At 40.7% G+C, this 18752-nt stretch overlaps 1 protein-coding gene across 7 annotated transcripts in view; it reads left to right on the top strand.

Annotated features, from left to right (window-relative positions):
- Positions 1–18752, top strand: part of ERBB4 (erb-b2 receptor tyrosine kinase 4) — a 578634-nt gene that overhangs the window by 399198 nt on the left and 160684 nt on the right. For all 7 annotated transcript variants that reach the window (XM_035332131.1, XM_035332130.1, XM_035332128.1 and 4 more), the window contains 5 exons: positions 6910–7028; positions 10749–10890; positions 12414–12527; positions 14201–14327; positions 17815–17888. In XM_035332131.1, the coding sequence (XP_035188022.1) occupies positions 6910–7028; positions 10749–10890; positions 12414–12527; positions 14201–14327; positions 17815–17888 (576 nt within the window). The remainder of the gene's footprint in view (positions 1–6909; positions 7029–10748; positions 10891–12413; positions 12528–14200; positions 14328–17814; positions 17889–18752) is intronic.

Here is an 18752-nt window from a genome sequence, read left to right as displayed (position 1 = left end):
CCTTACAAGGTTATGTACTGAAGGACATAGAGGAGAGGGACAGAACTTTAGTTGGCTGGAATGATTTTATATCATGGCCAGTTTAGAATTAATTAATGATGGTTATTAAGCCTGTTTGTCCATCTCTGTAAGGACCTGGATAATACTTCCCAAGTTAGACAGACTTACTTGTGCTTTATGTGGTTATCTCATCAGGAAATAGTGCAAAACCTTGGTGATTCTGCTGGATAAGGATGATCTGATCCTGGCTCAAGCCTTGGTTCCAGCAGGCAGAGGCTCCAGCCGTATGCAGTGTTGGACAGCCCAGCTGGACTCTGCGTGGCTGCAGAAGCCCACGTGGCAGGATCAGCTCACATGGTCTCAACCTCCCCAAAGCGCTGCTCTCAGATAACCAAACTGATTTGGTGGATTAATGTAATAATACCAGAGAGAGCAAAACTTATCTGCAGTGTTGCAAAGTCAGAAGCTTAGCAGAGCTGCACAGTAGCTTTGCTCCCAGAGTGACAGCTTTCTCTTTCTTCACAGTGACTGCCCTCTCAAATCCAGACAGTGGGGACAGGCTAAGGCATGATCATGGATTAATAAACTATTAAAGACATATGTTATCTAAGTTCCAGGGAGATGCACGGATCACACATTCCTGATTTGAAATAGCTACTTACGGCTTTTTACCTTGAAACACACTGTCAGTATAGTTCCTGCAGCAACTGTCAGGGACAGGAGTTAATTTTAGGTTGTGTGCTTTCCTTTTGCCTCCCTGACCTTGTACTGGGTTGGGTAAACAGCAGGATTTAATAAAAAGAGTGAATATTGGGCTAGTAATGAGCATTTCTTCATCACACTTTCACAAAACTTGTTTTTCTAAAAAACATTAAAGCAAAGAATTAGAATATGAGTAGGAAATCAAAACATAAAAATCCAAGTGGTGTTAAGCTTTTGCTGCCTTTAGTTCTGACTTTAAAAAACTGCCCTGGCTTTCAGTCTAATTAATGTGATTCTTAGATACAAGCTGGAGACAGGAAGAATGGTATCACAAACATAGCCTATACCTTCACCTGGTCACCTTGAGGATGGGCAGACTTCAAACACCTGCAGGAAAAGACTTTGGCCTTATTACTTCCCAGATTCAAAAAGTTTTGTTCCTAGAACCAGAAGGCACATAAGTATGTCTGCATTTAATAATTTCATTTTTTTATCCAGTCACTGAAGCAAAAAATTCTGATGAGCCCCCCTCCCAAGATAAGATTTAAATTATTTCCCTAGGAAAAGGATAAAAAATGAAAATCTTAATCAGTGTCTTTCATTTCAAATTACATATAGAAAAAAAAACAAAGATCCTTTTGTTTTTGCATGAGTATCATCTACCTGTCTTCTTATTTTGCCTTCCAGCTATGTCTCTCTGTATAACTCTATCTGAAACACCACCTGCATCTAACTCTATCCTAACATCTCTCTAAATGTGACAAGAAAATTTATGTATTTAGGAAGGCAATTAATGGGAAAACTTAAATAATCTGTTCCATTAGGATTAAGAACAGAGGTAATTTTAGGATACTGTATTAAGCAGTTAACAACCCATTTTTCTTTTACAATTAAAATATTAGTAAATATTAATATGAAACACTTAAAAGCTAGAGAGTGTTCTTTGTTTTAGTGTCAGGAAAGGCTAACATGGAATAGCTCTTAAAAATAATGTTTTTCAGAGAATTGGGCACACCCACTACGTAAACCACTTTTAAAAATAAGCACAAAAACAAAAGCTTTTGGAAGTTACTAGTCAAATTTGAAAATCTGTGGTTAGACTGTTACTGCTTTTGCTGTTGATGTATGATAAGGTTTTTTGTTTCTTTTTCATATGAAAAGAAATCGAAAGCTTTATAAATTGAATGCATTATTTTATTCAAATGACAGATTATGCCCTTTGTCCTAGAGGAATGAAACTGAAAGAGAACAATTTAAATTAAAACTACGGGGAGGCAAAAAGGGAAGTAGCCTTTAAATCAGGCCCCAAACCTAAACATTCAGCAAACGTAAAATACTGTGTGACTGTGTATGTGTACAGGAGATTGGCCTGAGCATAACTGTATTTATACAGTCTTTCTGCAGCTGATGTTGCTGAGAAAAAGAAGGTGCCGATGCAGGAAGTACCCAATTAGAGCAGCAAAAGGCAAGTGGGAGCCTGGTGGGGGAGATGGAAAGAGCTGAACCAGCAGCTTAGATCAATCAGGGTAACCCAGCATTTTTGCTTGGAGCCAGCATCTTTAATTAAAATCCTTGTATTTCACTAATAACTTTGCATGTTCATAAGACTTTTTCATTGATTTCAGTTACTTTCCATTTTTTCCTTCATAGATTTATAGTGCCCTGACATAATTAAAGATGAAGGGAAACAATAAGAGAGACTGATTAATTGAGTGCACACACTTGAAGTGCCCATTCCACCCCATGCTTTTGGTATTGTAGTGAAACACCAGTGAAGACTGGCAGTCAGCATTCTGTTCTTCCCTCCAGAAACCAGCCCCAATGCATGGCACATTTTGTCATGACCTTGCTGTTTGCTACTCTCTGTGACAATTCTGTGCAGCTGAAGCCTCAAGTGATCCCATGAAGCAGGTGTCAGGGCAGATATCTGTGCTGTCCTACAAAAGTCTAGTTTGAAACTTGGGACCTTCATTGTTAGTGAAGGCTCTCCTCACAGTTTTGTTGGTTGAAGAAATGAGGAACTGGCATCTGATCTGCCTGTAGGGGTACCGTGTCCAGGATTCCTGGATCTCACCTGTGTGTCTGGGTTGCAAGAAAGAAGTGCAGTGAGGGCTCCTAATCACCCCTGTCCAACAGCTCCCCTGTAAACAGTCCCAGTGCTGGTTAGCAGGAGGAGATTGGTATTGCTCCACTCACTCAGCTTGCGGCAGGGTTGCTCTGGGTTGACGTTGCCTGTGAGCATCCGCTGCCCAGTTCCCCACTCTCAGCACCATCTTGAGCTATGTATCCCCCCTAGGAGCCACCCAGCAACATCCACCAGCAACAGTCCTTCATATTCACCTCAGAGCTGCAGTCATCCACCTCTGCAGCTCCCAGGCAAAGCCATGCACCCTGGTAGCATCTTCTGCACCCTCTGCTCAATGCCACTTTGCTCCTCAAGCCCTCTCTCTCCCAACCATCCCCATGGCCATGCTGCCTGTGGCTTTGCAGGCTTCTCTGGACTATTACACAGACCTGATAGTTCTGCCCGAAATGCACCACCTGCAGGCTAGCTTGGTGGAGCATTCACAGCTACATGTCACAGGCTGTCTCTGCAGTGAGGAGGAACCCCAGGTGAGTGATCCGAATGCACCGTTTGATGCCTTGGGAATTAACTGCTTCTACATTTCACTCTTCTGGATAGGTCTTGAGTTGCAGCTGTACAATCAAATTGTCTGTGTTTGGAGGAAGTTTCGGGGGAAAGTTTGCCATTGTTTAAAACGTGCAGCTAAGTTTATTTTCTGTAGGGTTACACTGTGATAATGACTGCAGGAAGTTGAACTGTTGAGCTATGTTTACTGGAGTCTGAACAATCAGATTATTTGGACTTCAAACAATACATAATATTGCCTTGTAGTTTTTGTTTGGGGGAGCACCCTTTGCTGTGAACTGTCTTGAGTGAGTCCTTCAAAAAAATCAGAGCTCAGTTTTTTCTTTGTATGTTGCAACTGAAGATACCTTATGGCTCCTTCTCTGAAAGATAAATGAGGTGTGCTGTGGCCTTTTCCTAAAATGAAATGTTGGCATTTCTGTTGGCACTGTTTGCTTTCCCAGTAAACTAAACATGAAATAAACAATTAGGGAGAAGCAGCAACAAGCCTTCGCAATTGTATATTTTGCAAACCACTTTATATCTTTGCAGTGTTCAGGAAAACTCAAAACATGCCCTACCCTGAACAGCTTGCTAGAGGCTGCATGAAACCGGTGCCTACTCACATGTTTGTGAGGGCACTCTGCTCCTGTCCTGTGCTGGAAGGGGCCTGTGCCCCTCCACATCAGTCCTTGTGCTCCTGCTCTTCTTCTTAGAAGGAAACATATTCTGGAATAAGTCATGGTCTCTTAAAATGCTAAAGACTGTAAAATAAATAAGAAAGCCAGTATCTATAAATTGACACGTAGCAGAAGACTTACAGGGGGTGAATAGTTGAGGTGAGCCTAGACTAGTAGGCTAAAAACTGCCAAAAAGGCTCCAGTAAATTGCTTAAATCTATTGCTGCTACTGGAGATCACTTCCTACTGCTGTTTAAACTAGGCAGCCTTGGGAAGTGCTGTGACCTGTGGCACAGCTTGATGGAATCCTGAAGCCCTTTAAAATGCAGATCTGGGATTGCTCAACGTAAGAACCAACGAGCTGACGGGTAGATCTAGATACACTGCATGGCATGGTGACAGGACACCTGGCATGGCCAAGGTGGGGATTCACCTCCTCCCGGCCTGTTTTTGGGGATGCTGCAGATGCTCAGAAGTTTTTGTGGCTGACAGGGTGGCACTTGCAGCGGCCCTTGGAAAAGCCTGCAGGGAAGCCGTCTGCCCGGGGAGCAATGGCTTCAGAGTCCTTGTGGGCATCCCAAGTCCCAACATCAGCTGCACTCGGGGGAAGAAATTATAACTGAGCTAATTAGGTACCTCAAAATAATTTTCTACACATTATGTTTCTAAACATAATTTTCTACAATTTTTCATACACCAAAACTTCCCAGATTTAAACAAAATATTAAATTGCAGTGGAGCAGCAGCGAGGAAAGTGACCGTGCTGTGCCACGATTTCCTCTCCAATTGAAAGCATTAATTGTATCTGCCTGATACAACTGGCTCCTAAGCTCTGGCCCTCTGGTACAATTTAATAAAAAGAAAAAAAAAGAAATAAGCCTTTAAGGAGCACCGGGTGGGCACTGCTGAGGAAGAGCCCCGGGCCTCGCCTTCCGCTCGGAACATTGTGGAAGGGGCCGTGGGCCTGTGGGGCAGGGAGGGGCGGCTGCCATTTTGATGCCTGCAGGGCTCGTGAGGAGAGGGCCAGTGTGGGGCAGTCCTGGGCTCTGCCCCGCCGCTGGCAGCCGTAACCAAGGCAGGTGAGCGGCCAGCCCTTGAAGGAGAGAGGTTGCATTAAAAAATGAGGTAACCCTGAGGCTGAGCGGCCGCTGTGTGAAACGGGGAGGGTATTTGGGGGGTGCTGCCGTGGCTCGAGGCTAGCTCCAGGTCTGAGAAGAGGTGTTCCCAGTAGGTTTCTAGCCCCCTGGGGCGGTTTGCAGAGCTGCTGGAATAGGTCAGCAGCCTTATGGCAGTAATCAGCACACTGCTTACCTGGCTTGCCCAGCCCAGGGGCATGGGTAAATGCAGGTGGTTTGGGTCCTGGGACCCAAACAGGCTCTGGAAAACAGGGCTTTGTGTTAAGTCAGAAGGCTTCACCTCCATTTGAGGTTAAGACTGGTAGCGCCCAATCCAGTCTAAACCCAAATGCACTAGACCAGGTTCTGAACTGGCAGAAGCCAATGTGCGGACACAGACTTACAGAGTCCTTAATTTTCATGAGGAGAGTCTGCATCTGTCCTGGTTAACTGATGATACTGTTTCCTATCTGTCCTAGCATTGTATCAATACGGTTATTAAGTAAAAGCCTTTAATCTGTTTCTTTAGTAATGTTGGCAGTCAGTGCATTTACAAAAAAAATCCCTTACTTTTAAAATCTTATTGTATGATCCACAAAACTGTTTTCCAGTGTGGTCTCTGGTATCAGCAAGTTGGATTTACCCTTAAAGTGCATTACTTTATTCTGTAGACTGTAAATGATGACTTCTCTTTCATTATTTTCATTTTTAATCTCCTAAATAAATACTGTGTATATTAAGAAGCTTTGGTGTTACCTTAAGTACTTCCAGCAACTGGTGGAGGGAATTCAGTTTGGAAGCATTAATAAAAAGGAATCACTGATGCATCACGTTAGAATGGAGCAAGAAGTTGGATGAAATTCTGTGTTCTTTGGCCTCTTGAAAAGTGTTTTCCATAGGGAACTAGTGAAATGCTTTTAACAACATAATTGGTTAAGTTTAATTACAGAAGTGTAACTTCCTTGCTCCTTATCAAAAGAGAGCTGACAGCACAGCTTCCTCAAATTCTGTAGGAGGTGGTTGGTATAGTCCTGCAGAAACTTTTATTTCCCTTTCCTGTAAAATAAAGACTGAAGATATAGATTGCTGAGGGGAGGAAGTTACTCTACTTGCTGACCATTCTTTGTCCAAGACTAAGCCCTGAGGTACTGCAGTGTGGTTCCACTTAAATTGCTGCACCTGCCAGTTGGTAGACTATAGTTGTTTACCTGTGAGTGAATGCTGGATTGTGTTACTCAAAAAAGATGAGTGATATTTCCAAATATATTCCAGTCTGAAGGTTGTATTCTGTTCTCATTGCCAATTTGTTCAAACTGATTGCCATCAAGAACAGCTTTTGGCTTAGAGATTGCTGGCCTCACTGAATTTCTACATGCTTTTTACTCAGTGTTGCAGTTTTTCACAGGGAAAAACTCATGTGGAACTGGTGAGCTCTTCTGTTATTTTGTGGTGTGCTTTTTTTTTCCTCTCCGTAGCTATCCATCAGCTATTTATTAAACTCCAATCATTTGAAAATAGTATTCTACATTATTTTCCAAGGGTGAAAATAAACACCACAGAAGAATTCTTCCTTTGCAGTCTTCTGGCAATGGTACATTCTTGAAGAAGGTATTGTAAAGGTATAATGGAGGAAAACAGTTACTACTGCCATTGAAAAAAATTGCCTTAAAACTTGTATTTTTTTCAGTACGGTGTTGTTCTGCTTGTTTTCCTCAGTGTGCAGCTGAAGAGCTGTCTCCTTAGTTCTGATGCTGACACGATAATTTTTCCTTCCTCCTCCTAGTAACCAAGACTGTGTGTGCAGAGCAGTGTGATGGACGGTGCTATGGGCCCTACGTCAGCGACTGCTGCCACCGGGAATGTGCTGGAGGCTGTTCCGGACCTAAAGACACTGATTGCTTTGTATGTGTGAGACTTCCCATTTATCTTGTTTCTGGCAGTCACAGTGCAAGTTCTTAATGCTTTAATCCATGAAATTCACAGTTCTGCCCCTTATTATGTATTGCATGCACACTCCCAGATTTTGACTGTGAACTCTAGCATTTAATATTTTTCACGTTATATTAGCATCACTTATCTACTTAATATTGCCCATTAACAGATTTATGAGATTTGTAAATATAGATTGGGAAACATTAATATGCTAATCTTTGTGATTTTTATCTTTTGCTTTCCTAAAATTAACTTTTAGAGGTGATAGGGAATTTTTAGAAGTATTTATTATTACATTTGAGCATAGCTTTTATTGCTGCTCGGTGCTCTTTTTATTTGAAAGTCAAGAATACAATTTAGCTTCTTTGTGAAAGATGTTCCCTATTACTGCCAGGCTTGATTTAAACTCAGTTTTTTTACTAGCCATACTGGGAAGAAAAGCAGTTCCCAAAATACTCTAAGTCAAATGTATATATGTATGTATTCTACTACATGTGCTTAAGATTAAAAAGAAAAAAGAAGAAAGGGCTATTATTTCCTTTAAAAACAAACAAGCATTCTGTACATACAGGCCTTTATCCACATTTATTTTGTTTACTGTTTGTATTTGTAACAGTGTCAGCAGCTTTAGCTCCTCACGCTGATCTCAAAAACCGTATAGCTCATCGCTGCGTTACAGAGACATGTTTTGCTCATGTTTTCAGGGGTAGCAAACCTAGGCCTGAAGAAGCCAAGAACTAGAATGGATTCATAGAAGTGGATCTTTGGAGGTACCCAAGTGATTGAGACAAACATCTACCAGCTTGGGTGGGCTCCTAAAATATGCCAGATAGGACTGGGAGGAGAGATTGTGTGGTTTGGAAAATTGCAAATGTTTTGCTACTCTAGGCAAGAGGATCGCACCAAACAGGCAAAAATGAATCTTTTCCTATCTGGAACTCAAACTTCCTCACTATTCAGATACCATATGATAGTGGTAGGTGCTGTGCTCCCAAAACATGTTCTAAATGGTATTCTTTTACTGCTGAGGCAATGTGGTGATGGCCTTCAATCACTATGAAGTCTGTAATTGGGACGTTACGGTATATATTCAGTGTGTGTTGTAGGCCTGATCCAAAACTTGGAACTTCTGTAAAGGTTTGGACAAGAGATGTGAAAACAACATCCTGCCCATGTCGTCATACAACGTCAATATGTAAAGGAAAGAGGTAAAAATGCAGCTACTGTTTCCGTAATGACAGCTGAGGACCATTTCCAGTGCTGAGGTGTTGAACGCACAATGTGTGTCCATGTTCTATAATACCACAGCAGAAAAGGAAATGAGTTAGATTTCCTGAATAGTGGCAGCTGTGGAAATGTGTATGCTAAAAATCACACTAACATGTTTGTTCTGATCCTGCAGAGAAGTACCCAGGGCATCGGTCTCATTCACTCCTGGCCCCAGAGCAATGTAAACGAAATTCAGCAGGGGTCTTTCAGGATTAGCCATTATTTGCTTACACCACACTGGGTGAAAAGTGGAACCCTTTAGGCAGTGAACAACTGTGCTTAGTTTTCAGCTGAAGGATACAACTCATTTAACTTGGTTTTTTCCTGTGTACGTTCTTGTACTTTCATTCACATATTAGCAACATCTAGCACCTCATCCTAGAAGTTTATGTTATTAAAGCAATTACAAATGTGTATGAAATATTACAGTCAGGAATTAAAAGATCTCCAGTCTTCCGCGTGGGCTTTTCCTGAGAAGCACCATCTCTGTGAAGAGCATTGATGTGCTTGGCTTTTTGCATTTGCTACACCATCATCAGAGGGTTGTCATGTACTTGACAAAGTACTTCCTAAGTCAACAATAGATGTAAAGTAAGTTGAGGCAACAAACTAAGATGATATTTATTAATAAGCAAAAGCACAGCTTATGAAACATTAAAAATCCTTCAGTGTATGGCAGCTCGTAACAGCATCCTGTTTTAAATATGGCTTTATTATTTCTAGATAAAATTATCTATCTTCCTCCTCCATATGCTGCAATGCGATCATTTGGATATTCAGTTATATAAAAGCAAGACAATAACCATCATCTGACATAACTGCAAGCAAACACGCTAAAACAAAGTTTTAGAGATGTTTTTCTATCTTGTATTCAAAACTAACTGGATCTAAAACTTGAAATGCATAACAGGGCCTGGTTGAATACCCTGAAATCTGAAAACCCTATTCATAGAGTGGATTTCCCATCCGGTTCTTGATGAAGAAGAAACTGACTGTGTTTATCATAATTCTGGTTCTGTGATGAACTGCTAGTTTTTTGAATACAACTTCTAATGAACCAGCAAAGACAGGAGTGGTTGGGCTACCTGCAAGCTCCTGAGGACAGTGGAAGCCCATATTCAGTGTAGGTTGGTGCCTTCATCATGGAACTCCCCATTTGTCCCTTTCTTCAGCAGTATGTGTCCTTCTCTTTTGTTACTTTGTTAGCCTTAACTTCCTGAAATCTCCTGACCTGACAGGTAACCTCCCTCATGACCTGAGTGGAGATAGGCTGAAGAACAGGGGATTCTTTTTTCACTTTTCTTCAAGTCCCAGCCTTTGGTGGGGAGGGAGGGACTCACTGGTGTACTTGCTGACTCTTTAAAAATTCAGGCTCACCTGGGTATTTTTGACAACCAGTACAATTCCAGGATTCATCCCTAGACTGAAATTTCTAGGGTGGTGTGGCTTCCAGAGACTAGTAAGTGGGGAGGCAGAATCCAGTAGCAGTGGTTCCTTAAAATGCTAGTGGGATGCGAGCCAGGCTACAGCTTTCATATTCATAGGAGATTTGACACTAGGCATTTGCAGTTTGCTTTGTGATTGCTACTCCAGCAGTTTTTTATAAGCTGTGGTTAAAACCATAGATACAATGCATGGTGATAAGGAATGTCAAAATCAGTGGGTTTTTTTTGTTTGTTTGTTTTTAATATTACTAATTATCAACCTTTCACAGTCAATTATTTTCCCTGCGTACCATTACTCTCTTTATCCACGCGCTTGCCTCTTCATTTGTCAGGGCCCTGTCCTCTGTCAGCTGTGGGTGGCTGAGCTTGAATGCTAAGTGATACAAAGTCCTATTTTCCTTTCCCAGTGTGTGAAGCAACTGACCTTGTTAAACTTGCCACTTAGGGAAATGACCCCCTCCTGTGCCAGCTCAAAAGAAGTTCTTATCCCTCTTGCTTTCTAATTGGGAATTTCAGTTTTCAGCTGGACTATGGACTCATGCTGTAAGAAATCAAAAGGTTGGACCTCTAAGGAAAAGTCATTAGCATTTATTTAGACTGACTAAGATAAATAGCTGTTCACTCTTGGCAGTTTTAGAATGTCCCATCGAGTTGTGAATTAGTTGATTACTAGTAGTAACAATAGTTATTAAACAAATTGCGGTTCTGTTATGTTTTTGTAGGAAGTGCTGTAACAGGCAGCAGTGTTTCAAATTAAGGGGTCTCTGTGAGCCCCCCTTTATGTGTCATGTATTTGCCAAGGTCCTAGCAAGAAATCTAAGTAGACAAAATGGGGGTTAGAAAAACATACGTCCTATTTCTCACTGTCGCAACACCTCTGAACAATCAGGACTGTTAAGCTAAAACAAAACAAAACGAACCACAACCGACTATATGATTTAATCGAGCTGATTTTTTCTTCTCCCTTGCTTTGTAGGCCTGCATGAATTTCAATGACAGTGGTGCATGTGTGACGCAGTGCCCGCAGACGTTTGTGTACAATCCTACCACCTTCCAACTGGAACATAATCACAATGCCAAGTACACGTATGGGGCTTTTTGCGTCAAAAAATGCCCACGTAAGTGTTGTGTTAGCTGCCTTTTCTTCCAGCGATGGAAAGTTTAGAGATGCATTTCAAGAACCTCATGAAACAATGAGATAATGAGAGTTAAGTGAATAGTGCACTGTCTGAAACAGCTCCGTGTGTGCATGCAGCCTTTAGTAACTCAGTCACATGTTAACTGAAGACAGAGACGTTCTGGGTTGCTGACACTTTCCAAGTATCTTATACTAGAGTGATTTTTATTTTTTTAAGAAAGGGAATTCACTGAATTTCTGTCTTCATGACTATTTCTTATAGTCATGGTTTTGATTAGCCCTTGGATGTTTAGAAATGAAGTGTTAAAATAGTGCCAAATGCTGTATTTATTAGTGGGATTGTAAAAGTGTAGAAATCACAGTTTCAGAAAAATAACTAGTCCACCACCAGTAATGCCTGGTAGCAAGCGCTTTCATGATGCTGATGCCCTCTTCTTGGAATGATGATGGACTGACATCAAGTTACCATAAATGTTATATGCAGTTTTTCCCAGTGAGGAAAAAGACATGCTATACTAACAACGTCATGAGTAAAATTACAGTAGCGGGGGGGAGGGGGGTGTTTAAAAAAAAAAAATCCCATGTATGTGAAAAACACATGCTTCTGAACTGCAAGCCAGATGACAAACCCCAAATACTTACAGAGTTGATTGATACAGTCTGATACAGACATTTTAGTTAGAAAAGTAAGGGAGACAGTGTTCTTGCTCTCCCTTTAACTTCCACCAAGATTTCTAGTTGTGCTGTGCATTACTTATGTATAATTTATCTGTGAGAAAAATGGATGATCTATGAAAAATAGTGTCATAATTCAACACAAAGCTAAATCCAAATTTTGAATCTCTGTGACAAAGTTCTTATTGACAGCAGGATGAGGCTAGGACTGTCAAGGCTTATTTCTGTCTCTAATAATAGTGTTGGACTTCTCTAAGCAAGCTAAATTTAAATGTATTTTTAACAACACTGGTATATCGTGTACTACTTAAGGGATGTTATCCTTTGTCTAAATACGTAATTGAACTTTCTGACTTATTTTTTTCCTCTTGACATTAAGTTTTCAATCAACTAGGATCAGTCTAAAGCCCCTTTGGCAGTTGTTTGACAAGGCAAAATTGAAATAGTTGTCATTGTCCCATGCAGTGTTACCCCAGACAAGTATATTTGTGTGTGTGTGAAAGAGGGCAGAGCATTTTGTTTTATTTCTCTCCAATTCCTGTAACCTTTTTTTTTTCCACAGATGATGATAAAACCAAACTTGGGGGGGGAGTGGGCTGGGGGCATTAAGGACTGACAATTCATAGATTTTTGTGAGTGACCAAAGCCATGCCCAACTTCCTTATTTAGATGCTTCTGAAAACACTGAATATTAAACGTTGGTGTTTATGTGGAAGTGCTGCGGAAAATAAGAATACATATTGACATTGTAGAGTCCAAACCCAAATGTTCCAGTATAGTTTAGCCCAGTGGTTCACTTTCTATCAATATCTTACTTTTTCTCCTCAGACAACTTTGTGGTCGATTCCAGTTCTTGTGTCCGTGCGTGTCCGAGCTCCAAGATGGAGGTTGAAGAAAATGGTATTAAGATGTGCAAGCCCTGCACTGACATTTGTCCTAAAGGTAGGCAGTAATTCGGTATAAATTTTCTTGAATGTAGTCTATACTCTAGTAGACCAAAGCAGGGTGTTAGTTTGGCATGAAATATGTATGAGTACGCTGTAGAATACTTGATATTAATAGCCTTTGGATATCCACAGAACTTTGAACTATGTAGGCTGTGTGTGAAATGTGTTCCTAAATACAACGGGATGAAAATTTATTCAGTTATAATGGTAATATAACTAAGCCATTTACTTTTGCTTAGATAAAAATGAGGGGGATTTCTTCATTGGTTTTAGAGAAATCTGAAAGAATTCTTTATTATATCATTTTAATGACTCGTATTTCCTGGAGGAGTTTCGGAGCTCTCCTTTTGTCATCCCAAAGGAGGCTACGCTAAAACTCAGCCTTTGGTGTATGGTGTGTCTCCCACTTGTCACTACAGCATTAGGTTTCCATTTATTTTGTCTGTTCTCTAAGAATATCTCTGTTTTCCCAGAATATCTATGTTTTTCCCATATCTTTCTTTCCCCAGAAAACAGAAAACTGTTTTCTAGTCTTTCTAGAGGACTAGAAGTTTTTCAGTGACAGGTGTCAGTCCTCATCAGTACTACAGATTACTTTGCTGTCCTGAGCTCTAGGGGAGGCTTTCAGCTCGCTGCCTGAATGTCTCAGGAGCAAAACACCATCCCTTTTCCCGCATGGGCTTATGCTGTTTTTCAGTCCTAGTGGAAGCCCTGTCTGAAAAAAGATTCACAATGACGCTACGACTACCCTGTAAATCAGCAGTCACTCCACATGGCTGAGACAGACAAACACAGATATTTCTGCCAAGGCTGGGAAGTTACACACTGAATTCTAAGTGTGTGTAGTGTCCTACCCTTCAACCTAATTGCAGTAAACAGTTCCACACCCCACTCCCCTCCGGAAAGGTACATTTTCATGCACATCAATACATATGTATTGTTCTTGCCAAGCTCTTAGCCTTGCTTAATGGGACAGAGGGAAGCTATTACATGTGTGTAAAAGGTTCAGGTGTGGTGTTAATAGTTGCCATTTGAGGACTTCATTAGGGAGATAGATGCATTATCTTAGAGAAGTTGTGAATGTTTTGTTCTTGCGTGCATCACGTGTCCCAGAAAATGTAGCTGAATTACATTTAAAGGTCAGACAGAGAAGATTTGTCAGACGGTACCAAAATTTCTTCAGGCCTCTTAATTTATTTAATGAGATGATGAGGAAAGAACTTTTCATACTTCCCTTATAAGGGGCCTTCTGGTGGGTGAATGATGAAATCCCCAGGTCTCAGAGCCAAGGGACCCGCTGAGTTAGCAGTGTGGGACCCCTTCCTTTTACAGCGAGTAGTGCGCAGATAGACCACCCAGCCAGCTGCTCTAAGCCAAGTCCTCATGCCTCTGTTCACAGAGGGCCCGACAGGGAGTTTTTGGGGTTCATACTGGCCTTCAGATCACTGTGAAACAAGGTGTTTGCCAGGATGCCCTTCTGTGGCAGGTACTTAGACTTACGGTTTTGAATGGACGTGTGGTTTTGGGGAATATGGGTGGAGTACCATTTTGACACCTCTCTTCAGCTTTATCTCTGAAAGAAACGAAGACTCACATTTAGAAGACCATTGTGTTCTAATTCAGTAATTGTTTTTCCTAGTTGTTTGCACCAACTCTTTGTTTTGGCAGCATGTGATGGCATTGGAACAGGGAGTTTAGTGTCGGCTCAGACGGTGGATTCCAGCAACATTGACAAGTTCATAAACTGTACCAAGATCAATGGCAACCTTATCTTCCTTGTTACTGGGATTCATGGGTAAGTGACAAAACGGTAAGATGTTATGTCACATTGCCAGCCAAAACCAGGAGTGTCCACCTCTTACTTACGCCTGCAGGCCTCTTGTGCTGAACAGCAGATCCAGGGTAAATAAGTTTTCTGACTTAGTTGTGGAGGAAACTGTTAATGGGATTCTTATGATTCAACGTATCGGAAAAAAAAGGATGAAGTAGATGCCACTAGAAGGAGAAAAGCCTACTGGGATCTTTGGGTACTATAAATTGTAAAGCCTGGCTGGTGGTTGTAGCTCATGTATGAAAAAACAGTTTTATTAAAGGTTTGATTTCAGAGATGTGCAAAACTCAGGGGTACTTAACTACCGTGTTTTGGTTTAAATATCTTTGTATGTTGAGGAAGTCTTAATAGCAGGTGATGTGGAGGTACAGAACCAGTATTCGGAATTCTCACCAATGTCTCTTTTGGAAAGAAAGGGCCCAGCCAAATACCTGGCCTCTTGCTGTTTATAGTTGGATGTATTTTGTGTCATTGAATCGAAGTGAATGCATGGTGCAAATTCTACAAGGATGGGATTTCTCCGGGTGTCCAGGAAAGCAGGGCTAATTTATTTTGATCAGAGGAGGCCTAGTGCAAGCAGCCACTTTCTTACTTCACATTCTTTGCCACTGAAAGTGCACATAGACTGTGTTTTCTAACTAATTCAAGCCTTCATATTGTAACTGGCCACGGTAAATTACATGTGATGCTTTGAGGTATTCCAGGTCCTTCTAAAATGGGCAAAATTCTCAAAACCTGCTACGAGATGAAACCCTTTTTCCTCCTCTGTATATAATAGGTATACACATGCCTTGTTGTACACTAACAGTACAAAGTATTCGATTACTTCTATCACTGTATAGTCTTGAAGTTTTACCATGCTTTTTAGGCTTCTCAGAGTTTTCAGTACTGGTTGCGATTGGTTGTCAAGATTGGTGATACTAAATGAATTTCCAGACTAACTCCATGTTTGCAGTTTCATGGTGGCATAGTGTGAGAGTGGTGAACTGAACTTCTGCAGGCAGATCCGAAGTGGAATTCTGGCAGCAGATCTTTTGTTGGTCTTAGATTCAGGTATGTTAAGGTGGTTGACGCTAGGTGGTTGTATGGCTCAAATTTATATACTAGGTGAGGTGGAAAGAAATGTCTTGTTTCCTAGATTTGATGTGGTGATTGGTTGTAATGCTTCTTCACCTATAGCTTGACTCCAGTCACGTGAAGGTTGAAAATCTGCTTCAGTGGGGCTCTGCAGCTCGCTCATTTTCAAAAGGCCAGCAAATGTGAGTTTGACTGCGTAGTTGGCCTTCTCATCTCTCCAGCAGGGAGTACAGTGTGGAAGGTTAATGTAGCACAGTTTGAAACACTTTAGTTTGAATGGTTTAAGGAATAGGTGCTTTGGACCTGGGGAAGCCTGGAGAAGGTTATGCAGGAGTTGGTGCTTGCACCTTAATGCTTCCTCATCTGGCTCAATGACTGACCATGAGGCTGGCTGTAAATCTGTTGAATCCTACCAGGAAGTACTCAGTAAATGCAAGGTAGGCAGCTGGAGGAATTGAGCAATTCTCTGTGTATTAAGTGAAAAGCAAGTTTCAGTGTTAGAGGAGCACTTGTTGCAAAAGTTGCATTAATTGTAGAGTTACAAGGTGAGTCGCATTAATAAATCTGTTGAAATTAAAAGGAGCAAAACCAGTCTTGAATAAAACCATGTCTCTCGGGAAAAAGAAAAACTAAATTATGGACTATAAAGCAGGGAGTTAAAATATGTTGCTGTATTTTAATAGAAGAAAAACTTTTAGGTCACTTAATATTGCAATTGTGTAGAACTTTGTCTCGTTCTTCATGAAGAAAACTCACTCCAAACACTCTTAAGTATGAAGACACGAAGTTTTGCAACCCTAAATTGTTCCACAGCATAAATTGTGGTAGTATGTACTAAAAGAAAATATGAGTGCTAAAATAACTTTACATTTCTGGGACATAATTTTGTTTAAAATTTCTATTACATTTTGCAAATCAGTAATACATGAAAGAAATAAAAAAGCATTAGCTACCTACAGAAGCAGTTTATTATATAAATGGACAGTATAGAGCAAAATAATACATCTGTTCATTTGAACTGTTACAAAGTTGTTTACTCAGTGAACTGCAGCTTCTACGTGTGAATTTTCAGCGTTTCACATTGTAGGGACTTCAAGTCTAGCTGTCTGTCAGGAACTGAGAGACGTTTTGTAGTGGCAGAGAATTCAGTGAAAGATACTAAGAGTGGCTTTTGTTGTTTTGATTGTTGTGTTTCTGTTAGGTAGTACAAATTTGTCACCTACTTTTGAGAGCCCCAAATTGTTAAAATTACTTTTATATGATGCTTCTGTGGTCCACTGGGCTTTATACTGAGGTTTAAGAATTTGTTTTTACTATCCTGGAGTCACCTCTGCAATAGTTAAAGTGACCCTATCGGTCTGCCCCAGCACAGTCTGGTGAGGCCTGTCCCCAGAGAGCCTCGTTGATTAACAACGTGTTCCAATTCCAGGAGTTCTGCTCTTGGAAAGCAGAAGGAGGAGAGATGGAAATGCATGTTCCACCTTTACTGAAAATGTTTCCTACCCTCACAAACACTACAAAAATACCATAACATTGTAACAAAAATACCATAACCTTTTCCTGTATTTTTATAGGATTTTTTTGTTTGTTTGGGTTAGGCTTTTACTCCTTAAATAATGGGAGTGTCACAGTATGTTTCCTCCTAGTGGATGTTGTCCAGGCAAATGCTCTTCACTCCTTGAAAACTTAAAAACAAACAAGAAAAGCTAAATAATGTCACTGTCAAAATCAGTCAGTTTCATCTTTTCATGCTGTAGCATTCTGAACTTAGAGATTTTTATGTTTGATGGTGGTATTTCCTTTCTCTAATGACCAACTAGCTTGGCAAGGATCTGTGCTTCTTGATGTTTCCTGTTTTACACCTTCTAAACAGTGCATCCTTGTAATGTCCGAGGTCAGGCACTGCCAGCATGCTCTTAGTTTTTTTCTGTTTTTAGCTTGTTACTTGTTTCAGTAGCAATTTCATAAGTACAGTCCTGGCAGTGCGGTATTAAAACTGTATCATTTGTTTGTCTTCCTCAAAAAAATGTTGAAAACATGCATCTTTTCCTTTAGGGAGATCATCCATAGTTGTTTAGAATCCATTAATTTTCCAAGAGCATAAGTATTTACTCAGATATTGATGATTTGATGCTTCAAGGTAGTGAGAACCATTATTTCCCCTCAAGATGACTTGGGAGAAGTTTCTACAGATTCTGTAGAATTAACAGTCTGAAAAAATTGAAAACAGTCTGGAGAAACCTGCCACATGTGCTACCAAAAAGCCAAGTGTTGACTTGCTATTCTGAAAGAATAATTTCTACATGGCATAGCTTTGTGAATGTGACTTTTTTGTTTATTCATAGTATCACATTTTGTCCGTTTAATCTTTCAGGGATCCATACCACACAATCGCCGCTATTAATCCAGAGAAGTTAAATATCTTCCAAACAGTGAGAGAAATAACAGGTAACAGGCACTTCTGATTCATACAATCTGAATTTCTTCTCATTTTGCAATTATGGTTGTGATTTGTTGGTTTTTCTGAAGAACACATGCTTTTTTCTTAAAACTTGGTATATTGTCAATTAATACATAACAGCTCCAGTATCAGCTATTATTAACAAGTGTATTGTCCTCTTCTCGTGAGTACAGAGCGAACATTGCATTCGGGGTACACAGACACCAGAATACCAATACCTTATTGTTGAGTGAGCTGGGGGTCTTGGCACAGTGCTAGCAAAGTGAGACAAGTGTTGCAGACACCAGTTGACAGCGTCTACTCTACCACTGAAGTGGCATTATCCCTGTACTTACAGATGTACTGCATTTCAGTCCTGTACTAAAAAATCATAGGGAACTGCATGTATAGAAGTCTTTGTAGAACAAAATAAGTAGTTCCACTTTCTGCCTGTGCTTTCCAGTGGTGACTGATCCTCACGCACTCTCAGAAATGACTGCGAGTTCTTTGTTTCAGGAGAATCTTAACTTGTATGCATCAAAAAGGATCTCACAACTTCTGTCCCAAGTACGCAATACATTTTAAACTGAATGTTCTTAATTAAGGCAAATCCTAATTTTGATTGCTGCTGGGCTAAAGTTACACCAGGGGAGGTTTAGGTTGGATATTAGGAAGAACTTCTTTACTGAATGGGTTGTTAGGCATTGGAATGGGCTGCCCAGGGAAGTGGTTGATTCACCATCCCTGGAGGTCTTTAAAAGATGTAGAGCTTAGGGATATGGTTTAGTGGAGGACTTGTTAGTGCTGCGTCAGAGGTTGGACTCAGTCGTCTTGGAGGTCTCTTCCAACCTAGATGATTCTGTGATTCTGTG

The sequence above is a fragment of the Oxyura jamaicensis genome, chromosome 7 (assembly GCF_011077185.1).
Source record: "Oxyura jamaicensis isolate SHBP4307 breed ruddy duck chromosome 7, BPBGC_Ojam_1.0, whole genome shotgun sequence".
NCBI classification, from domain to species: domain Eukaryota; kingdom Metazoa; phylum Chordata; class Aves; order Anseriformes; family Anatidae; genus Oxyura; species Oxyura jamaicensis.
This window is presented reverse-complemented; position numbering and strand designations above follow the sequence as displayed.